Below are 21,612 nucleotides of genomic sequence, written 5' to 3' on the forward strand. Positions count from 1 at the left end.
AGAGTAGGCTATTAGTAAAGTTTTTGGGGTGTCAAAACTTATCTGCAGATTTTCAACTGCACAGGGGGTCAGCATACCTACCCCCAATGTTGTTCAAGGGTTAATGATACTATTATTCAGGCCCAAAGAGTAACTCTCCCTGGATAGTCTCTATTTTACTAATTAAATCCTTAGACTGAAGTTTCAAATCTCCCTCTGGAATTTTGGGTATTAACCAAAAAATGACCATTTTGGTGCATGAGCGTTTCAAAACTACATACTGCTTGTGGTCATTCTGCATTGACACATACAAAATATTACATTTAAATTGACCTGTAAGATGGTCCCCAGTGATTCTATCTCCTGGTCTTTAAACCCTTGAATGTGGGCTGGACCTAATGACTTATAATGAAAAGAATATGACAAAAATGATGCATGTCACTTTCAAGATTAAGTTAAAAAAGACTGGCTTCCATCTTGCTCTCTCTCAACCATTCAGTCTGTAGGAAGCTAGTTGCATGTTGAAGCTGCCGTATGGAGAGGACCTTGTGGCAAGGAACTGAGTCCTGCCAACAACCACATGAGAGGTTGGAAACAAACCGACCCTCTCAATCCAGCCTTCAGGTGGGACTGCAGTCCTGACTTACCTATTGCTGTGTCTGGTTGACTTTTTTTGTCTCTCCTAAAATTTCATGTAAAAGAAATAATACAGTATGTACTCTTTTGTGTCTAGCTTCTTTCACTCAGCGTATTTCTGCAATTCATCTGTTACTGTGTATACCAGTACTACATTGGTATCCCATTGTATGACTATACAATTGATTTATCCATTCAACTGTTGATAATTTGGTTTCCAGCTTTCAGCTATTATGAGTATTTGGGCACTTAGTATTTCATAATGTCAAATGATCATTTGAGTGCATAATAAGCTGCACATGGGGGCAGGTGCACGTAATCCCAGCTACTCAGGAGGCTAAAGCAAAAGGATCGCTTGAGCCCAGGAGTTTGAGGCTGTAAGGCACCATGATTGCAACTGTGAATAGCCACTGCACTCCATCCAGCCTGGCAACATGGCAAGACCTCTCTATGAAAAAAAAAATTACATACATATATATATATATATATGGAGAGAGAGAGAGAGAGAGAGAGAGAGAGCGCGCGCGCGCGCACAAGTGAGCACAAACAGGACCTAGAAAGTTTACCCAAAACCCTTTGGTAAAGAATTACTAAGGACATACTTAAGCAAGAAATGAACTTAAAAGGAGCAGTATGCAAGAATCAACAGTGAGCAAAGAAACAGGGAAAAGAGCTCAATCAAAATAAGTAATGCTAACTGTAAAACATGAACCTTAAAACAATGGGCAAATAGACACGTCAAAATCTTTTCTGACATTTTACACATTTAGTCATTGCTCAGGAAACACATTAAACGTTTGCCTTCTCTGGAAACAGAACTATATACGGCCGTGTTCTAATTAATATTTAGGGGAGTTGGGCAAGTTCAGTCTCTTTTATAAAATGGGACTTTTCCAAACTTACTCTTGTCTCAATGGAAGCCATTCCATTCTGCCTGATAAAAATAAGCCTTTAAAGGTGTTTTTATTGAATTTCTGAAGTTTACATATTAAATGCTTCATCATTCAATAAAAGCATATTTACAAATAAGAGGCTCTGCCCGGGATGCCCACTGCATCTTGTCCTCTGACCCTACTCTAAAGCTAGTTTCTTCAGGGAAGCCTTTCTTGTCCTTACCCTGCTACCCAGCCCCACTTCCTTCCACATGCCCCCAGTCCTTCCCATCACTTCATCATTAACAGATGCAGCCTTTTATTTCTCTTATTCATATACAGATCTCTCTTTCTTCCCCAAATATTCTATATGCTCCTTGAAGACAGGAATTATTTTTCATCTGGGTCTATCAGCACTTTGCACAGTGCCTAGCACATAGAAGGCATCCAATAAATATCTGTTGAATGAATGAATCCATAAATAGCTTTATACCTTGGGTATTTAGAAGTTACTAATTTATTTTCAAATCATACTCAGTTTGAGTTCAAATAGTTCATAATCAATATAATGCTCCAGGATGCTTCCAACTATTGAAATAACTCAATTTAAAAATATACAACTCACACTTTAAGTTCATAATATAGGTAAAATTAAAAATTATTATATTTTGCTTTTATTTTATAGTATACCACTACAGACCCATAAAAAAGTAGAATTATCTATTTAAAACATTTTCCCTTCCTAAGTATATTACCGATTCTGAAAACTATAAAAATATTAATGAAAGTCATGTTACATATTTTTCAAAAATAAAACTGATATATCCCATTACCAACTTTACAGGAAAAAGACAGTTTTAAGTTCTGGTACATTAGAAAGCTGATGAAAAAAATAGGTTCATAATCGTAAGTTAGTGTATTTGACTATGAAAACAAATGACACAAATGGCTTAAATCTTCATTAAAACAGCTTCACATTTCTCTAAATGTACATCTAGCAGAAAGATGAACTGTCAGCCAATGTATCCTAAATATATCAATTACTTACATTCCCAAATATTAAAAATACTGGGTGAAAAATCTAGAAAGAAAATCTTATAGAAAGATACATAATTAAATAAGCCTTAAACCTTTTATGACTGAAAATTAAGATCATAATTTTAATTACTACTTGGCTCTCATAAAGTGTGAACCATTAGTGCAAAACAGAATAACTTTTTATTTTCCATTTTACACCTACCTGTCCAAATGATCTTGTCAGAGAACTGAAAAATTATTAGCTATTATTTGTGATTCAAGTTCTGGCTATGGCCATCCCTAAATGGATACTCTATTAATGTACTGGGACACAACTGTAGTCTTTGGAATTCACGCCACATGAATATATTTTATAAGGCATCTTGTTCTTTCTGGTGACTACAGTTTTTTGGATGGGAATTTAAGATAGACTCAGAACAAATTACAAGTTACAGTACACTGTGTTAAAGTAAGGCTCCAAAGTATTTTAGAAATGTAATAAGCTATAGCTTCTTTTTGTATTTACTGGGAAAAAAACCAATTATATAAACTCTTTCTACCTTGGGTCAGTGGATTTGTATCTCCTCAGAAAACATATATGTTACATAAACTATTGATAACTTAGCATTCAATTTTAAGCAATTATTTGGTAGTATTACCACTCTTTATGGCTTTTAAAACATTTAAGTCCTTAAATATTTGAAAAGTATTCACTATATTCTGATAGTTTAAGAAAAAAGATGTGAACATCAGCTTGGAAAATTATAAAGCCTTAAAAAATCAGTTTTTTAAAAAAGGTTGTTCAATAACAGAAATTCAGAGTACAGAAGTGAAACAAAAAAATTCATTAAAAAGTTTCATACATGATCCCCTTCACAAAATGAATCTATAATCTTGCTGCTTTGTGAAGAATTGGGGGTGGGAGGAAGGTCACAAAAAAGTTCCTGAAGTTTGGATACATTAGCAACATTTTTTTTCCCCACTTTCAAAATAACCCTTCAAACAATCCATTTTTTATAAGTCCAGGGTTTTAAAAAGCAATAAATGTGATATTAAAGTTCCCACTTACAATATCTTGGACAGTTCACTGTATAGATTTGAAATAAAATAACATTGGTTTAAACATTTGTTACATGAAAAAATGTTATACGTTTCCAAATTTGAAAGTTAACTATGTATATTTACTAACATTACATAAAAAAAGCTAGAAGGCTTAAGTAGCTCAATGTCTAAAAGTTTTAGCAGGTAAATCACCTATTTTCACATAATTTCAGTGATCAAATTATCCAACCAGCAAACCACAAAATCTTACTAAGGAAAAGGGTCTACTGTATTTATTTTGAATATAGAATCATAGTTCTTTTTCCTAAGTTGAGAAAACTTGAGCAAAATTAGTTTTATATAGACCCATTGTTTAAAAATATTGAGATACAATAGATTTTTAAAGAACTTTTCAACTCTTTGAGAGTTACAAATTTATAGAATTAAGGAGATCTATAGGATGTGTCAAAGGTCACAGCTTTATTTATTTTCAATTTTCTGGTTCTTAGACTAATAAGCAATTATACTAAATGACCTATAGTCTCTTCTAGATCTAAAGTTTTGATTATATTGTTCTGCTTTAAAATAGTTAAGATCATATCTCAAACAAAGTTGTCTAAACAGACAATATTGGCCCTAAATTAAAGATTTTTTTAAAACCCCTTTTCCTGTTTCTAGTTCCTCCTCATCAGTGATCAATGGGAAACAAATATCACATATTTTACTCAGCTGATTCTTAATCCTGGCTCTGTGCCCCATCCTCTCTCCAGAGCCCATTATGCCAGGCACATGTGTGTTCAATACTTATTGAATATTACTGAATGAGTAGCAATGTACTAAGGATAGATCAAGAATTTAAAGAATCTGAAGGTAACAGTAGTTACTTTTATAAAACCCTCGAACAATAACTTCAAAGCTTCTAATCTTTTCAGATTTCCTTTGGTTTGTCTTTATAAGTAATAAGAACAGAAAATAAAGCACAAGAATACATGGTTAAATCATTATAGCTAAACTACAAGCAAGGACACATAAAAAAGATTTAAGTTTCCATTCATGTATTGAAGAATGAATTTTATTTACACTACGAGTCAATTCTAGCCACTCCAGTTACTCTGAGATATAATTATTTTATCGATGACAGGAAAAATATCTTCCAGTATTGTATTTCAGTTTTAACAAATTGTAATTAAATTGCTTAGTTATTCTGTAGAGTAAGAAGCAATTAATGAATTTTTTGGGAAATAAAAAATATGTATATACATTACCCTGATACCTAGGCCAAAATATATCTAACAACAAATTTCTTGATTTCTATTAGTCATAAAAATAAAGGAAAATATATTGCAAGTATTTTCTTTATAGACAATTTCAATTAGAAAACAATAGTTTAATGAAAACAATATAGTGGTTCATGTGAGTGGACTGATATGGAGGCAAGAGAAATATTCAAAACTCGACAGACAACATACTGTCAAATATAACTAAAGAATATCTGCCTCAAAAAAAAAAAAAGGAATATCTGCATCTGCCTTAATGATACCATTTACAGGCAGTAACTAGATTTTTACACATTTCATTTTTATCTTATATTCAAGAAAAATACAGGTCAGCAGGTTATGATCCTAAGTCATAGTTAAGAACCCCTTCTTTTAGCTTGTAAAATGTAGCCTTTTGATTTGATAATTCCTCTACTTTTCACGATGACTGAATATCTCAGTAGCCACAGTGGCACCCACTCGTGTGCTTGAATATCAGGGATGCTTTCCTGAAGAGCTTCTTGGAAACTTGCTTCAGAAAGCAGTTCTAAAACAAACAAGAAACAAAACACCAAAATGTTAAATTCAGAAACAAAATCACTTTACTATGTAGGTAACCATTTAACACAACAAAAGAAACACCTCAAAACTGAAGATAAAATATACTTCATGTGTGCTGTAAATCTGAACCAGAATATTAGACGCTCCCAGGCAGTTCTTTAAATAAAGTATTTACACCTGCATTCCAGCCTATTTAATTCCTATCTTCCGGGGAGTGGAGGCTGCTAGACATCTGTATTTTCTGAACACCTCCAGGTGATTCTAATGCACATTCACGGAAAACATAGGAAAGTAAAAAGAAGGAAGAAAAGTCAAAATTCTATCAATCAGAGACAACATACCATTTCCACTGCCATGTATTTCCTTTACAATTTTTTTCTGTGTATGTATTTATCTCCACATAGCTGTATATATCTTATATTCATATGTATATCCACATATTACATCTGTATATATCTTATATCCAAAGCCTACAAAACTAGAAATCATACTGTAATTACAGCCTAATTTACTGATTTTTCCACTTAATATTGTGAATATTTTCCCATGTAATTATCCTGTGAAAAACATCATTTTTAGTAATCCCTCAAATACTATATTAATAAAGATATCATAATTTATACATTTCCTTACTGTTGGTCAAAACATTTAGGTTTTTCCTAATATTTTGCTAATAAGGATAATGATATGATGAACATCCTTAAAATGCATGCCTGGCTATGGAATGAAGGTCCCAAGTAAGTACCAGTCCATTCTTAAGGGTTGACACATAGTATCTGACCAACTGCTTTCCAGAAAGGCTGTACTTTATACTTCCACCAGAGGTTGACAATGTGAGAGTGCCAATCTTATCATATCCTCATGAGCACCAGCAATCATTAAAAAAATCTTTGCCAATGGCTATCTTTTAATTTGCACTTTTTTTGATGAACTTGTTATTTTCGAATTCCAAGTTTATGTCCAACCCTCTACGACCATTCTGATGCCATAACCTACCACTCCCCTCCTCACTACCTCTTTTCCGGCCACACTGGTCTCCTTGCTATATCTTGAAAACCTCAAGCACATTCACACCTTGGGGCCTCTGAATCAGCTGCTCCCTCTTCCCTGAACTCTCTGCTTCCAGATATCCACATGGCTCACTCCCTTCTTGCAGGTGTCTGAGTAACATTACCTTAGCAGACAGGCCTCCCTGACAGTCCCACATAAAACAACTCCTAACCTGGAAGCTCTTTTTGTCCCTCAGCCAACTTTTCTCCATAGCATATACTACCACTTATCATATATAACATTTATTTTACTGTCTGTCTCCTCCCATTAGAATACAAATTCCATGAGGGTTGGCATTTGTCTGACTTGGTCCTTTATCTCTAGTACCCAGAACAATGCCTGGCATATGGTGCTCAAATGTCTGTTGAATGAATCAATCAATATGGAAAAGATTCCACCAGGGTCAAAATCAACCTACAGGTAGGGATTACGTGACCATCTACACAGCAGGATTTGGGAGTGCTAAAGGACCTGACTACTCCCAAGTGAACTGTTGTGATACCTGAACAGCATTAACAGTAAACCGTCAGTAAATGATAGCTATTATTACGTGCTAAGCACTTTTCTGAATACTTTACATGTGTTAACTCATTTAATCTACATGTTAACCCTATAAGATAGCTACTATCATTCCCCTTATAGGGGGAAACTGCGGCAGAGAGGTTAGGTAACTTGCCCAAGGTCACACAGCTAGTAAATGTTAGTTTTCATCAATAGGATGCAAATGTTTCCTGGGAAAAGTAACAAAAATATGGATTTGCTTATCAGATTATCTAGCAGAGAAGAGAACCCTGAGGGAATGAGGTATAACAAAGATTAGATTTAATGGGAGTGGGGGGAGGGGTAAAGCAAATAAAAAAGAAAAGTTCTAAAGTCAGGATCACCTACTTTATGATTTTACAATGACTGTAGCTAAACTGTTACTACAACTTCTAGGACAAAGGGTAATGGAAAATAAACCCAGCTGAGGAATAAGGGTAATTTCAGAATAGCAGTAGACCTTCAGGGGACTTATAAACAAAATTCTATTTTAGATGACAAGTAGAGTTAAATGTTTTACAATTTGGTTGCTTAAAAATAAAAAGTTTGACACAAAATTAGAGAACTAAGCTATTTAATAACTACATACTTTTAAAATTCAACTATGTTAACTTTTTTTTTTTTTTTTGAGACAGTGTCTCACTCTGTTGCCCAGGCTAGAGTGAGTGCCGTGGCGTCAGCCTAGCTCACAGCAACCTCAAACTCCTGAGCTCGAGCGATCCTCCTGTCTCAGCCTCCCGAGTAGCTGGGACTACAGGCATGCGCCACCATGCCCGGCTAATTTTTTCTATATATATTTTTAGCTGTCCATATAATTTCTTTCTATTTTTAGTAGAGATGGGGTCTCGCTCTTGCTCAGGCTGGTCTCGAACTCCTGAGCTCAAACGATCCGCCCACCTCGGCCTCCCAGAGTATGTTAACTCTTTAGTCAGTAAACACAACAAATTAAATGTAGAATTGCTTCATTATAGATTAAAGTATCTGAAGATTCACTAATGGTATCTGCAGGATCCAAAAGGTTTAGAATAAAAATTAAAAGGACAACCAAGTATCAAATTATGTCAGCAATACAAAACCATATAAAAAAGGATTAAATCTCTCTCCTCATATACATATATGCAATATATATTGTCATAACAATGATGTATTAGCACATAATCTAAATGTCAACATTTGGATACATGGAAACAAAATAGTAGACACCTTAGTCTTTTCTTATTTCCTTTCCCACTGGCAAAAGGATAGAGTTTTTTCAATTAGAAGTAGAAGGGGGTACAGGCTGGGATCATCGGCTGTTGTTAACAATTACTGTTAGAAGAGCCTCCCCCAAAGCAAGCAGATACATGATAACTGCAAACATATGGAAAGGTAAAATTTAAATGGCTTATATTTTAGAATAAATTAAAGAAATTCTTTGTTAGATTTTCACTAAAATGACTTTTTTTTTTTTTTAAAACTTGCTTGTGAAAACTCTACTGAGGAGGCAAAAGTCACCATATCTTATTCTGGTATCATTTAAATGGAAATAGATAAAGGTTTAAGACTGAAATACTACAATACGAATGTTTCAAATCAAAGGGATAGTTCAGGATAGTGGCAAAGGCTCAAGAATCATCCAGGACCTAGGTCTAAGTCACACTTTGCCCCATGTCAGCTGGGTGAACTTGGCTAATTTCTTAAACTCTCAGGCTCTATTTCCTCATCAATAAAATGTCTAGTTTCAGCTGTTGTGAGGATTACAGTTAATCTCTCTGAGGTATTTGGCATGATGCATGGTATTGAAGGAATAGTAATTAAAACTCTTCCTCCTCTGCCTCCTCCACTTCTGATGAAACAGTTAAAAAATGAGAATGGAGTAGACTGCTAATAAATAGTATGAAGTCTTACTAGGTTATTAATAGCATTCTAAAAATGAGCAAATTGAATCAACCCACCAATCTGTCATATTTTTAGACATAAAAAAATAGAAGTAAAAACTGAATTTTTTTCTCTAGGAATCATCTATGAAATATAATTTCCTTCAATATTAAAACAGAATCTCTCTAAAAATGTCATAGAGACTTAAAACTGTCACAAGACTCCTCACTTATAACAAAAATAGTAAATACACAGGCTCTCTGAAATACTTATCTTTACAAGTTATTTTAAACATTTTCTTTCTAGCCTATCTAGTTAACTTGTAAAATGTTGATAAAAAATTATTCTACAGAAAGCAGGCAAGCCATTCTCATTAATCAAATAATGTTTCTCATTAACACTAAACATGTATCTTGATAGTAATGATTAAAAAAACACCTCATTAATTATCTAACCTAAGACACTTTTCATGTTTTGAATTAAATTGTATGTGCCTCTTTTTCTAGATATTTATCCTTTAAAATTAAGTGGCCCTTTGGTCCCATCTTTGCTGTACTAGACAAGATTATATATATTATTATTTAGAATGTCTCAAAAGATCTTTTCTTTGTAGTTTAATATTTGTGAACCTCAACAGATATAAAAGCGGTTCAGGAAATGATCCTTTCACTTTCCCCCCCACTCGGTACAAAGATAAAATAAAACTTTCTAAAAATAAAGGCATAAGTGTTTTGAACTAACCATTAAGAATAATTCTAAATAACACTGTACATTTATCACTGCACACACTTAAAAGTCAATTTCAAAAACTAGCTTTTTGTAAGACAAAAGCTCATGATCAATCTCCATAATGAAAACACCACTCTTACCTTTTGGATCATTATGAGTCAATAGCTGTATGTCAAATTGTTTAGCAAATGCAGTCAAATCAGGGGGCATCACACAGCAGGAGGCAAGATTAACTTGGTTACTATTTGGTTTTACCTAGAAGTAAAGTAAGTATAATATAGAAAGTAGAAAGCAATAAGCAATAAAAGGACTTACTTTTAGAATATATGAAAAATCACATTCTATGGTTCTTAAAGTTTATAAAATGGACCATTTAACAATCTAATACATCTGCCTAGGAAATAAACGTGATTCTAAGTTTGATGGTTTCAGCTACGGAGGGAATAGCTCTTAAAGGTAGAGGATCAAATACAAGTACATTTAATGTTAAAATATAAAATATGGCTAGTAATCAGACAAATTTTGAAAGGGAAGAACTGAAAACTTCCAACAGCTGGACAGTTAATTTATATACATACATTCTGAATTATTTAAGTCTCTCCAGGAGTTTCTTGGCCACATTCTAGCTATCACCAAGTCAAAGGGAGAAGGGGCAACACTTTCTCTAAGGTCTTTCTGTCCATGAGAAGCTCTGAAAGCTCTAAAGAAGAGAAGGCTGAGGATGAAGGAAAAGGAATAAAGAAAAATATGGAAAGTAAAGATAAAATACTAGTTTTTAGTATTTTAACTTCCTAAATAATTTTGTAGGTTATTAGACCAGAGGGTGGGAGTGGTTAATTTATGACACTCACTCCATATCAAGTTGTTTGAACTGAGAGTCTCAGATATTTTTGAATAATAGTTAGCAAAATATTTGTTATATATAATATTCCTTTACTTAGGAAATTAGAGCCACAGTCTAATAATACCTAAAGAAAAATGTAGTATTTTCAGCACATAAGTAAAACTGAAGGAAATGGCCTTAATTTAGTTGGCTATAAATGCTTCAACACACATTTCCTAATGTTTCTGTCACTCATTTTAACTGGGATTAATATTCAGTTCAATTAGACAGAAATGAAAAAAAAAAAAAAAAACCCAAACCCTAATGATTTAGATAAAACCTGCCTCAAAACTTCCCCCACAAAAAACCAAAAACCTCCCACATTTGGAAGAGTCACCCCTCAGTGAGGGGTTCTACTATGTGCAGAACGCTCAACAATATGCAGCAAAGACTGAAAAGGGCAGGCTCCTCCCCGAATGCTCAGGATCTAGCCATCCTTTACCTGTGCCCACTGATAGAGCTGCTCCAACTGTGTTTTGTCCAGATCGGAGGTACCTATAGCAACAATCTTTTTGCTCTGAACCAGGTTTTCTAATTCTTCCCAGTAAGGCTGTAAATGCTCCAAGGAAAGATTAACTCCATCTTCAATAGGAGGTGAAGCAATGATCACAGAATCTAGCTGTGCTACTCCAAGGACTGAACAGGCTGATGGGAAGGAAAACACAAAGAGGATGTTTGTCTCTTTTTTTTTTTTATTCACATGGTTATCAATGTGCAAAAAAGCAAATATTTCTAATGTCCTCAAAGTATCCCACTGAATTCTGTCCATATCGTTCACTAGTTTTCTAAATAACTGATAATTTCTTAATTTACCTTTCATTTAGACCATTTCCAGCTTTTGAAAACGTGTAAGTGCCCATTCACCTACTTGCTCTGAGGGGAAGATCAAGTGGGATTCTCTGACCTGCATTCTTCCTAGGATGCTCACAACTACTACAGGCTCTTCTTTCTGGGGAACAGGATTCCACTTGCTCACTAGTAGATACACAAGAATTTTGACCACATATTCTATAACTGGTAGTCATAGCAAAGAATAAGGCTGAGACTCTGAAAAACTGAATTTATGGTCTTAATCTATATTTATGGAGGTAGATAATTTCTTAATTTCTATAAAACAATTTAAGAGCATATTTTAAATTATTATTGGTTATTCTACAGTTATAGTAAAGAACCAATTAAGTTTTGAACATTTATAAATGCTCAAAGAAAGTTTAAAAAAAGGATTGAATAACTGTAATACCACAATAACCTAATCAAGTGCTGAAAATAGAGATAAAATACTTGGATTTTGTTGCTGCTGTTGTTTTTGCTATAGTACTAAAAGGGCTAAGAATATGATTAAGGAGAACATCTATCCCTAAACAGATAGTTAACATTTAATTACGTTACATCCTCTACATTCCTCTTATATATCAAAATATGACCTTACGTAAGTCAGTATGATTCTAGAGAAGCCTTAAGAAATTTGGCTAGAACTTTAACAGGTAAAATTGGAATCAGCTCATTTGCTTTTTACCTGGACCTGAACACAAGTTATATACCTACACTAATTTAAAGTCCACTATTAAGATAAAAAATTAAATTTTTGCTTACCCATGTCAACAGCATTTTTAGTTGATGATGAAGAGTTTGATCCTACAATGAACAGTTTTGCTGGTTAACAAAGAAAACAAAACTGATTACTACATTTGGGTATACATTTTACTATATGCTAGCATTAATACTGCCATAATACTAAGATGACAGATAATCCTGAATGAATTTTTCCTTTCCTAGTCACATAATTTTTAAAATTTTCATTTTAAAACACAAAAGTATACTTCCATTGTAATTTTTAAATTATATGCTAGTTCCCAACAAATATGTTTGTCAAAACAAAAAGCAAATATTAATTTCCCATTTATTAGAAGGCAGGTCAGATAAATATAGGGGCTTAAATTTACTGGAAATATATATTTTTATGAATTAAACATTAATGGAGCATATTGTGTACCTTTTCCAATAAACCAAAATCTATACAAAGACTAAAGGTAAAAGGCTATAATGAGAGGAAAACTGAAAAAAAAATCCACAATTCCACCTTCCTAATACAATCATTTTCATTTTTAGACATTACTTCCCAGTTTTTGGTCATATGAAGCAGAACATAACATTGTTTCTACTTCTATTTGGTTTACATTTATGTAATAAATATTTTTTATATATTTATATATAGTATTTAGTTATCTTAAAATTTTTTATCATAATGGTCATGTGCTTACTCTAGAAATGAGGAAAACCTATGAAAGTAGAAAGACCAAAAAGAACTGACAACAGTCTCATCACCCAAGGTAATTACTGTTTAGATTTTTGTATATTCTATGTTTTTTTCACTCAAGAGTGGCCTTGAATGTATTCTATGTTTTTAATGTATAATTTTACATACTCATTTTTAATGATTGAACATTATTCTGTAATTTTGATAGGACATAATTTACTATATGAGTTCCTGCATATTGAACATTTAGGTTAGTAAATGTTCCAGTGGTAGTTCCAGTTTTCTGTTATGACACATAATGGTAAAACGAACATCTTGGTAACTTTTTGTTCAACTTTACACTGAATCATTTCCCAAGGATGAACTGTCAGAAATGTGATTATGGGTCAAAAGATATAACTTTTTTGTGTGAGTTGTTATACTTTATTTATCTTCTACTTTATAAAAGATATATGTACCAATTTATCAGACCACCAACAGTTAAAAATCTCTCCTAACAATATAGGATGCTATTATTTAAAAATTTTTTTTTAATTTGGTAGATACAATATATGCCTACCTAGGGCCACAGTAATTGACATTTCTTTGGTTACCGGGTATTGTTGAGTAGTTTTCTGTATTTACAAGATTGAGGCTTGGGCTTGATTTAAACTCAACTTTGTATGCACATATTTCCTTCATGTAAACTCACTGTTCAAAATCTAAATTTACTCAAATAAACAGATGGAGTAGTAGGAGAGCAAGAAAAGAAAAAATCAGAAAGGGGCATTTAGAGAAATAGGGCTAATAAAATGGCCTTATGTGTACCCTTATGTAAAGTACCTGGCATTCAACATATGCAACACATTTTCTTATATAATGTTTCTTGTATGTGTCCCTTTCTTTCTACTGCTAGATAATCTTTCTAAAAGAAATTGCTTTCCTCATGTTACTCCTCTTATTGAAAAGCCATCACAGCTCCCCTACCAGAGAAGAGTCAATATTCACCACTTTGGTCCAACCCTAGCTCCCATTAAACTCTGAAAACCCTCCCCACCACTATTCTTCCATCCATGAATTTGTACCCTCTGAAATGGCCTGCTCTCTCTGAGAGATGAGGCATTTTAGGATAGGTGGCTAGAGGAAACTTCTTCATAAGGAGAGAATTTTGAAACCTATCAAAAATCTCAAGCCCTATAGGAACTGAGGACAATTTCTAAGAGCTCTAAGATGGATTTACATTATGATGAATTATAATCAACCACAGAAAGAATGTTGCTTTTACTTCCTTTCTAACACAAACAGCAATATGAAATTAACAGAAAGAAATCGGTTTTGGAGTCAGGCATACTGGGACAGATTCCTGGTATAACCACTTACTGGCTGTATGACAACTTTCAAGTTATTAAATGTCACTAGTGCAATGAGAAATAGACCTACTTTGTGGGATTGTTTTGAGAATTATATGAGGAAATATAACCATAAAGTACCAAGTACAGTGCCTGGCACAAAGCAAGACTCAATAAATGATAGTTATTATTATTAGAATCAAAAGATAATACCCTATCTGATCTTACATGTAATTTAGGATTACTATCTCAATAATAATAATAAAATAGCACAATCACAATAACAACATGGTAATAAATAAATGACAGCTACCTAGCACTTCCTTTGTGGCAAGCACTGTGCTAAGTGCTTCTTTTGTTATTTCATCCAATTTACAAAGAAACCTGAGAAACAGATACACCCCCATGTTATAGATGAGAAAACTGAGGCTCAGATTAAATTCTTTGTTAGCCCAAGATTAGACCAGCCAGTAATTTGCGCACCCAGGAATTTCAATCTAGTCAAGCTCAAGCTTTTAATGACTATGCTATGCTGATTGTAAGGTGAGGGCAGGAGCAGTATATCTTTTCATTTATGTATTCTTAGAGCCTAATACAGTTTCTGGAATGCAGTACTCACTCACTATATATGCTGAATGGGAGTTATATATGTCTTGCCTTTCTCTCCATGCCACTTTTGCCCAAACTTCTTTCTACACTCCCAGGTGACCTCAGTCACTGCTTACCAGTCCCACCAGAAAGGGAGGCTTTATGTTTGCTTTGGGTAGACACTGCTCCTAAGCCTTCCCTTTACCCTTTCCATTTCCTCCACCTTAATCTTTCTACTGCTCTGAAATCTGACACATAAATTACATGACATGACATGAGAACATCGTGAAGAACAGCAAGTTCAAGTTCTATTCTGACTCCACTGAAGTAGCCAGCATCGACCTCCTATAACTCCCTCTTAGAGTTGACAATAAAATTATGTTAAAAAAGAATCTGTTTATGTCCCACACTTAGTGTCTGAGTCAAGCACTACCAGAAGCAAAGAAAAGCTTATTCCCATGGCTAATAAAACCTCACTATCACTTCCACTATATAACAAAATGAATTGTAAAGGCTGGACTTTACCAGAAACTTTCATTTCTTCTCTTTCATCAGGATTTATCTTTTCCACTGCATGAGATACAGTGCATTCCAAGACATCTGGAAACTCCTATAAATAAACATGTAATGTTTATTGTAAATATAAAAGTACTGTTTCTGATTATAAAATTTTCTATTACCCATAACACCCTCTAGAAACAGAGAACCCTCATACCTGTTCTGTTAGGCAGTGTAAAGAAAAAAAAAAGAAAAAAAAAATGGAAACAGATAACCCATAAGACAACACAGTTCTTTTCCTGAGGTCTGGATAGGCTTCACAAGTATCATTCAGAGTAATTTCAGTGCCATAAAAATCCCCTGTGCTCTGCCTATTCATCCCTCCCTCTCTCCCTTCTAAGCCCTGGCAACCGCTACCTTTTTACTGTCCCTGTAGTTTTGCTTTTTCCAAAACATCAAATAGTCAGAACCATACAGTATGTAGCTTTTTCAGATTGGCTTCTTTCACTTAGTAATATGCATTTAAGTTTCCACCATGTCTTTTTATGGCTTGATAGCTCATTTCGTTTCAGCATTGAATAATAGTTCATTGTTTGGAGGTACCACAGTTTATTTATCTATTCACCCACTAAAGGACATCTTGGTTGCTTCCAAATTTTAGCAGTTATGAATAAGGCTGCTATAAACATCTGTGTACAGGTTTTTGTGTGGACATTGAGTTTTTTTAGCTCCTTTGGGCAGACACCAAAGAGTATGATTGCTGGATCATCTGATAATAGTACGGTTAGTTTTGTAATCATAAGCATTTTAAGCCAAAACATTTTTTTTCTGAGTACAACAGAAAAAAGCAAAAGCCATTCCAATGCATTTAATGAATAATTTATGAGGATAATGAATACCTGACATTTTAAAAATGTCTAGTGACTATATTGCTAGGGTGATAGTCTACTAAAACAATCTACCAATCAAAACTGTTTGATAATCATTTTTGGTCTAGTAGAAGAATGATTATCAAACAGTTTTTGTTGGTAGATTGCTTTCGACTACACCAAAAATAAACTGGAATAAAACACTGATGGTGAGGAAACTGTGGTGGGAATTAAGCACAAGAATCCTAGTATCTTGTCTAGTTAAAGAGTTGACTACTGAATCCAGATTTTCCATTTTATGCTTACGCCTTATGGATCAGACTGACAACTCAGCAAATTCACCACAGAGAGTTTTATGGCTAACTGCTTATTTGACTTCCCTCACAAAACTGTGGAAATTAACTTCCTGCTTATTACTTCACTTCCCTTTTGACCTGCACGATTTCTGTAGTCACATTTCACTTACCCTGACCAAATCCGGGCTAATTTGGGAACTCCACTCATTCAAGGTCTTTTGGATACAATCTCGAAGCTGCAAAAGGAATGCATTTTGAAACTGTTAAACTCCATACACTATGTACTTCTACAGTAAGAATGTATTAGTTTGATAAGCAGGAAAAAAAAGATATCAATACGAAATACCATACAAACCCAATTTTAATTCTACAAGGTTTTTGTTTCCTTCAACATAGATAAATACAGACCTATTTTTATCCTACTCTTATTTTTCAAATTTTCTTGATCTAAAGCAGTAGTCTAATTATTTTTAAAATGTTTTTGTATCAATGAAGATTTAAATAAACTTTTGGAACGTAAAACCATTCATAAAGAAACAAAACATTTTTTAAAGAATAAGGTTTACAGAGGAACTTGGATTCAAGCCCAGGCCACCTGACTAGAATTCACATTAACCACTATGCTACATTCCTCAAAGACAAACAGATTAGAGAATTATGGTGGCCAGAGGAACTCCTTTATCAGATTCACCTGTGCTGTTTTAATAAAAATTTAGAACCTGAGCCCAATCTTAGATCTGCTGAGTCACTCTCCAAGAGGAGCCAGAACTTTAACAAGCATCCCAAGTAATCACTATGTACTAATTAAAGTCTGAGAACCACCAGGATAGACCCTTGTGTAAGGATAGTCCATAATTCATTTCCTAACACTTAGGCATATGCTTATAACCTGTTTTCAGTGTTTTCTTAAACAAAACTAAACTAACATTATAAAGTATGTTGTAAATTCATTAGTTTATTCATCTTTGTATCTCTTATGTCAGTGTATTTCAAACTTATTTGATAGTGGTCCAAAGTAAGACATACATTCACATAGTAAGCAAGGGTCTATAGACATAGGATGGGACAAAAAAATTCACAAAACAGTATTTATGCTCACTACATGCCAATCTTCTTTTTCTTTTTTTTCCAAATATTAAGGCAGTACAAGTGTTTTTGCTACATTGATGAATTGTATAATGCAGAAGTCAGGGCTTTTAGTGTCCCATCACTGGAGTAGTGTACATTGTACCCAATAGGTACATTTTTATCCCTCATCATCCTCCTCCCACCCTCCCAAAAGGCTTCTATTTTATTAATTAGAAAAAAATATACTGCTCCATGTTCACTAAACTGATTTATGACCACTAATGGGCCAACACTAGCATTTGAAATCACTGCCTTATAGACAATCAGGGCACAATGTTTTGCATTCTGTGAGCAATCAATGAAAAAAAGAAATGATTAACTAGAAGCCAGCTGCTGAATTGTAAAAGCACTTTCCTAATAGCAACAACAGAGACCAAATTGAAAAAAACTGATACAAGCACTTTACTGCTTATATCTCAGTACAGATTACAAGGGACTAGTTTATCAACTTAAGGGCACAGAGCCATTTATGTTAAGATTTATAATTCACAACAACTATTTATGTGCTATCCACAATAACCCACTTGGATTCAAGTTATAAGGTCTCTATCTTTCTACAAAGTACATTTATAATCAAATTTAAGTCAGTAGATTAAAATCAGTTGATAATTCTAGGCAGAATTAAAAGTCAATATTCTCTTAAAAATTAGTAAAAATTGAGGAAGCAGAACCAACTAGAGGTTAACAATTCTATCATAAGTGCTTTGGCTTAAATCACAGCAGAATTCTAAGAAATTTCCCTCTGGAAGGACAGCTTATTGGTATTCTTAAGGCTTTCCTGACGAATTTCTCAATCCAGGAAGATAAAAATATTTTCAGACTATTCACCCCTTTCTTGAAACCATTTCTTTAATTAATCTTGGATTCTGCAAAATGTCAGGATAAATCATAGAACAGTCTAATGTTATAATTAAATGAGAAATTCATTGACTTTATCACAAACTTGATTTTTAATCTTGTAAATTACATGTTATCTACTGTACACTGACTGAACATTAACTTTGTACTTTTTTGCTCTCTGTTCTCTTCATTCTTATCATACACACATAATATCACCAAAGATAAGTATCACCATAATTTAGTGTATCATTATATCTGGAGTTTTATTAATATAAGAGTTTTAAAAATACCATGATCCAACTGGTCAAACACCTTTATAACAAAGAACTGAGCAAAACAGTCCCACCCACTTAAAAAACAGTGAAACAAAGTATGTGGGCGAAGGTCACACACACAAAAATTAGAACTACAAGAGACCTTTTAAGAAATTTAACTGAACTCTCTACCTAAGTTGTAGATTTTCTCAATAATGACTGACTTATTCAGTTACTTTAATCTCATCGATGAGGCTGGGACTTTAAGCAGCACATCCCAATTTGGGGCTCTGGTTGTTACAAAGTTCTTTATGCAGGAACAAAGCATGCCTCGCCCACTCTAACTAAGCAGTCATAGTTTCTCTATAATATGATGCCATTCCTTCAAGTTTTTCTCAAATGTTTTCCAGTTTCTTTACTTTTGTCCTACTCTTACGAAGCACCCTAAATAAAAACCAGAATTAGTCCTCTGAACAATGTTTTTCAAACTGTGGGGTATGACTCAGTGCATTAAGATACTAAATTTTTAAGAATTAAAATAAGATAGAAAAAATCAGAATACACAGTACGTAATAAGGGTTAATATCTTTTCATGAAACCTGTGTTTCAGATACACTATATATATACATTTAAACATGAACTGGATTGTAAAAAGCAGTTCTCACTGTGTAGTCAAAAACTCTGAAAGTTACCATTTTTAGAGTGTGTTCTAGTGAGATAAGAGAGAAAACTTTGCCGATACCAATATACATGCAAAATGCTGTACTGAACAATCATTATCAATGCTGGAAGAAATTAAGGGTTTATATACCAAATACAGAAATATTTATCTTCGGGAGAAATAGTCAAAGTGGTGGTTTAAACAGAACAAAACACACTGAGCTGGAACCTGAATACTGAATATGGTATGGATTCAGATTTGTTAATCAAGCATTCTCATCTCTTGATGGGCACTGACTCCCAGTACCAGGCCTCGGCACAGGTCCAGCCATACTCAGAAGGATGTCATGTGCTGCTGCATAGTCTACCACCAACATCTCACATAGGAGAGCAGAAACTGCCCAGGAGCACATCTGATAACATCATAATATGACATAGTTTAGGAAAGTATTTTTCTTTTAATTAAGATTTCCTTTATCTTTCTAATGAAACCAGCTAATAGGGAGATAAATGCCTGTATGGTGAACACTTTCATATATTCTTTTTTTTAATTTTTAATTTTAAAATTTAAAAATTACTAACCAGGCCTGACCCTGCTTAGCTTCCGAGATCAGACGAGATCAGGCACCTTCAGGGTGGTATGGCGGTAGACCATATATTATTTCTTAATTCTCACAACAACCTGATGAAGGTATTATTACCCAACTTTAAAACTATGTAAACAGAAAAAGTAACTTTTTCAAAGTCACATAGCTCCTAAAAAGGTTTTACTATTTTTTAATTACTAAAAGTGTCCCATACCACCAATATGCACAACTTGCACAGTCAGTGGATGACTATCTGATTAGGAATGGCCAGCAAAAAGTATTTAACAAGTGTAAAATTCCAGATTAATCTCTGCCACCTCCAATTAGTGATTAGTCTTTTCCTCCCAGTTTTTTAAGTTATTTTTTATTGATATATAATGTTTGTACATAGTCATGTGATACTTTGTTACATGCATTGAACGTGTAATGATCAAGTCAGGGTATTTAGGGTATCCATCCCTCGAGTATTTAGTGATTAGTCTTTAGGTGAATAAAATGAGGCAGATCAATTTCCAGAAAAAAATATATATACCTTACTTCAAAACCAAATTCGAGCGTTTACTCATTTGCCTCATGGCAATAGAGAAACTAATGTCAACATTCTAAAAGTTAAGCATATTACGAATACTACAAAGGCTAATCTCTGAAATATTCCTTTACCGGGACAAGGTGGGGGAAGGATGAGAGACGGGAAGAGGGACTGAGCTGTGTACTGGCCCTCTCTGATCCGGTGCCAGGAAGAGGGACCCAACACATTCAAGAGTTATGCTATCGACGGTAAGCACTGATAGAAACGTCACTTGGTGCGCAGTTGCCTCCGTTAAGTTTTTAAGGCACGTTGCCCCCAGCTGCGGGTCTGGACCAGAGGTGGCGCCGACACCAGCCCCAGCATCCTCCCGCGGGCAGAGCCCAGGTGCGCGCCTCCGCGGACGCCCAGAGCCCTGCCACCCACCCCGGCCCGCCGGCGCTTCCGCCCTCTCGGAGCCGCCTGGCCGGGCCCGCGGCCTGCCCCGGGAGCCCTGCGTCTCCGCGGGCGACGCTCGCCGCGCTCACCTCCTCGCTGTGCGTGGAAGGGCACTTCTTCCGCAGGCGGCCCCAGTTCAGCAGGTTCCCGGTCTGCAGGTGCAGGGTGCTGGCCCGCGCCAGGAGCGCCCCGGCCGCGCGGCTGTCGGTGCCCATGGCAGCGGCCGCCCGAGGGGGCCAAGCGGCTACGGGGCGGGCGGGAAGGCGGCCGCCCTACAGGACTCGGTGCCCGAGGCCCGAGGGAGGCGGAGAGGCGAGCGCGAGGCTGCCGACTCCTCGCGCCTGGAGCCCGGCCTGCGCTCGGGCCCGAGAGAGGCCGGACGGCAGCGGAGCGGCAGCCGGGGAGGGAGGCGCTGCTGGCTGCGGCTCGGCTACTGCGGCCGCCGCGGGGAGTTGACTCCAAACTGAGGGAGCTGTTTCCTGGAAGACAATGACTAAGCAGAAATCCGTGGCCGAGAAAGTGCTTCGTAACCGTTATTCGTCCCGCGGCGGGGCAGGGGCGGGGCGCCAAGGGGCTGCGGGATGCCGGCCCGCGGGTGACTGGCCCTCGGCCTGTCGCGGGCGTGGCGGCGGACGGCGGGCTGGCGCGCGGACCGACAGAGCGGGGCGGTGCGGGGAAGGCAGCGCGCCCCAGGGCTCCCCCTGGCGGTCAGCGGACTGCTCGCCGGCCGCTGCCGCCTCCGCCTCGGCCTCGGGCCGTCTACTGGCGCTCTCCGTCTAGCTTCTCAGCCAATGTCCGTCACGCTGCCGGTTTTCTCACACACCTCTTTTTTTTTATTTTTAATTTCAGCATATTACGGGGGGTACAAATGTTTAGGTTACATAGATTGCCTTTGCCCCACCCGAGTCAGAGTTTCAAGCGC

General features: G+C 35.8%; 1 protein-coding gene across 2 annotated transcripts; it reads right to left on the reverse strand.

Moving 5' to 3' along the window:
- Nucleotides 1–3,937: 3,937 nt before the first annotated feature.
- GCLM (glutamate-cysteine ligase modifier subunit) lies at nucleotides 3,938–21,272 on the reverse strand. 2 transcript variants are annotated; one of them, XM_069478232.1, is made up of 7 exons: nucleotides 20,780–21,272; nucleotides 16,428–16,493; nucleotides 15,120–15,204; nucleotides 12,015–12,074; nucleotides 10,864–11,066; nucleotides 9,679–9,793; nucleotides 3,938–5,348 (listed from the first exon to the last, which is right to left on the reverse strand). In XM_069478232.1, the coding sequence occupies exons 1-7, from the start codon at nucleotides 20,903–20,905 to the stop codon at nucleotides 5,179–5,181; spliced, it is 825 nt and encodes a 274-aa protein (XP_069334333.1). In that variant the 5' UTR covers nucleotides 20,906–21,272; the 3' UTR covers nucleotides 3,938–5,178. The 2 variants fall into 2 exon arrangements, with proteins under 2 accessions (XP_069334333.1, XP_069334334.1); XM_069478233.1 differs by lacking the exon at nucleotides 16,428–16,493.
- Nucleotides 21,273–21,612: the final 340 nt, after the last annotated feature.

Source organism: Eulemur rufifrons, chromosome 8, assembly GCF_041146395.1.
Source record: "Eulemur rufifrons isolate Redbay chromosome 8, OSU_ERuf_1, whole genome shotgun sequence".
In the NCBI taxonomy this organism is placed as follows: Eukaryota; Metazoa; Chordata; class Mammalia; order Primates; family Lemuridae; genus Eulemur; species Eulemur rufifrons.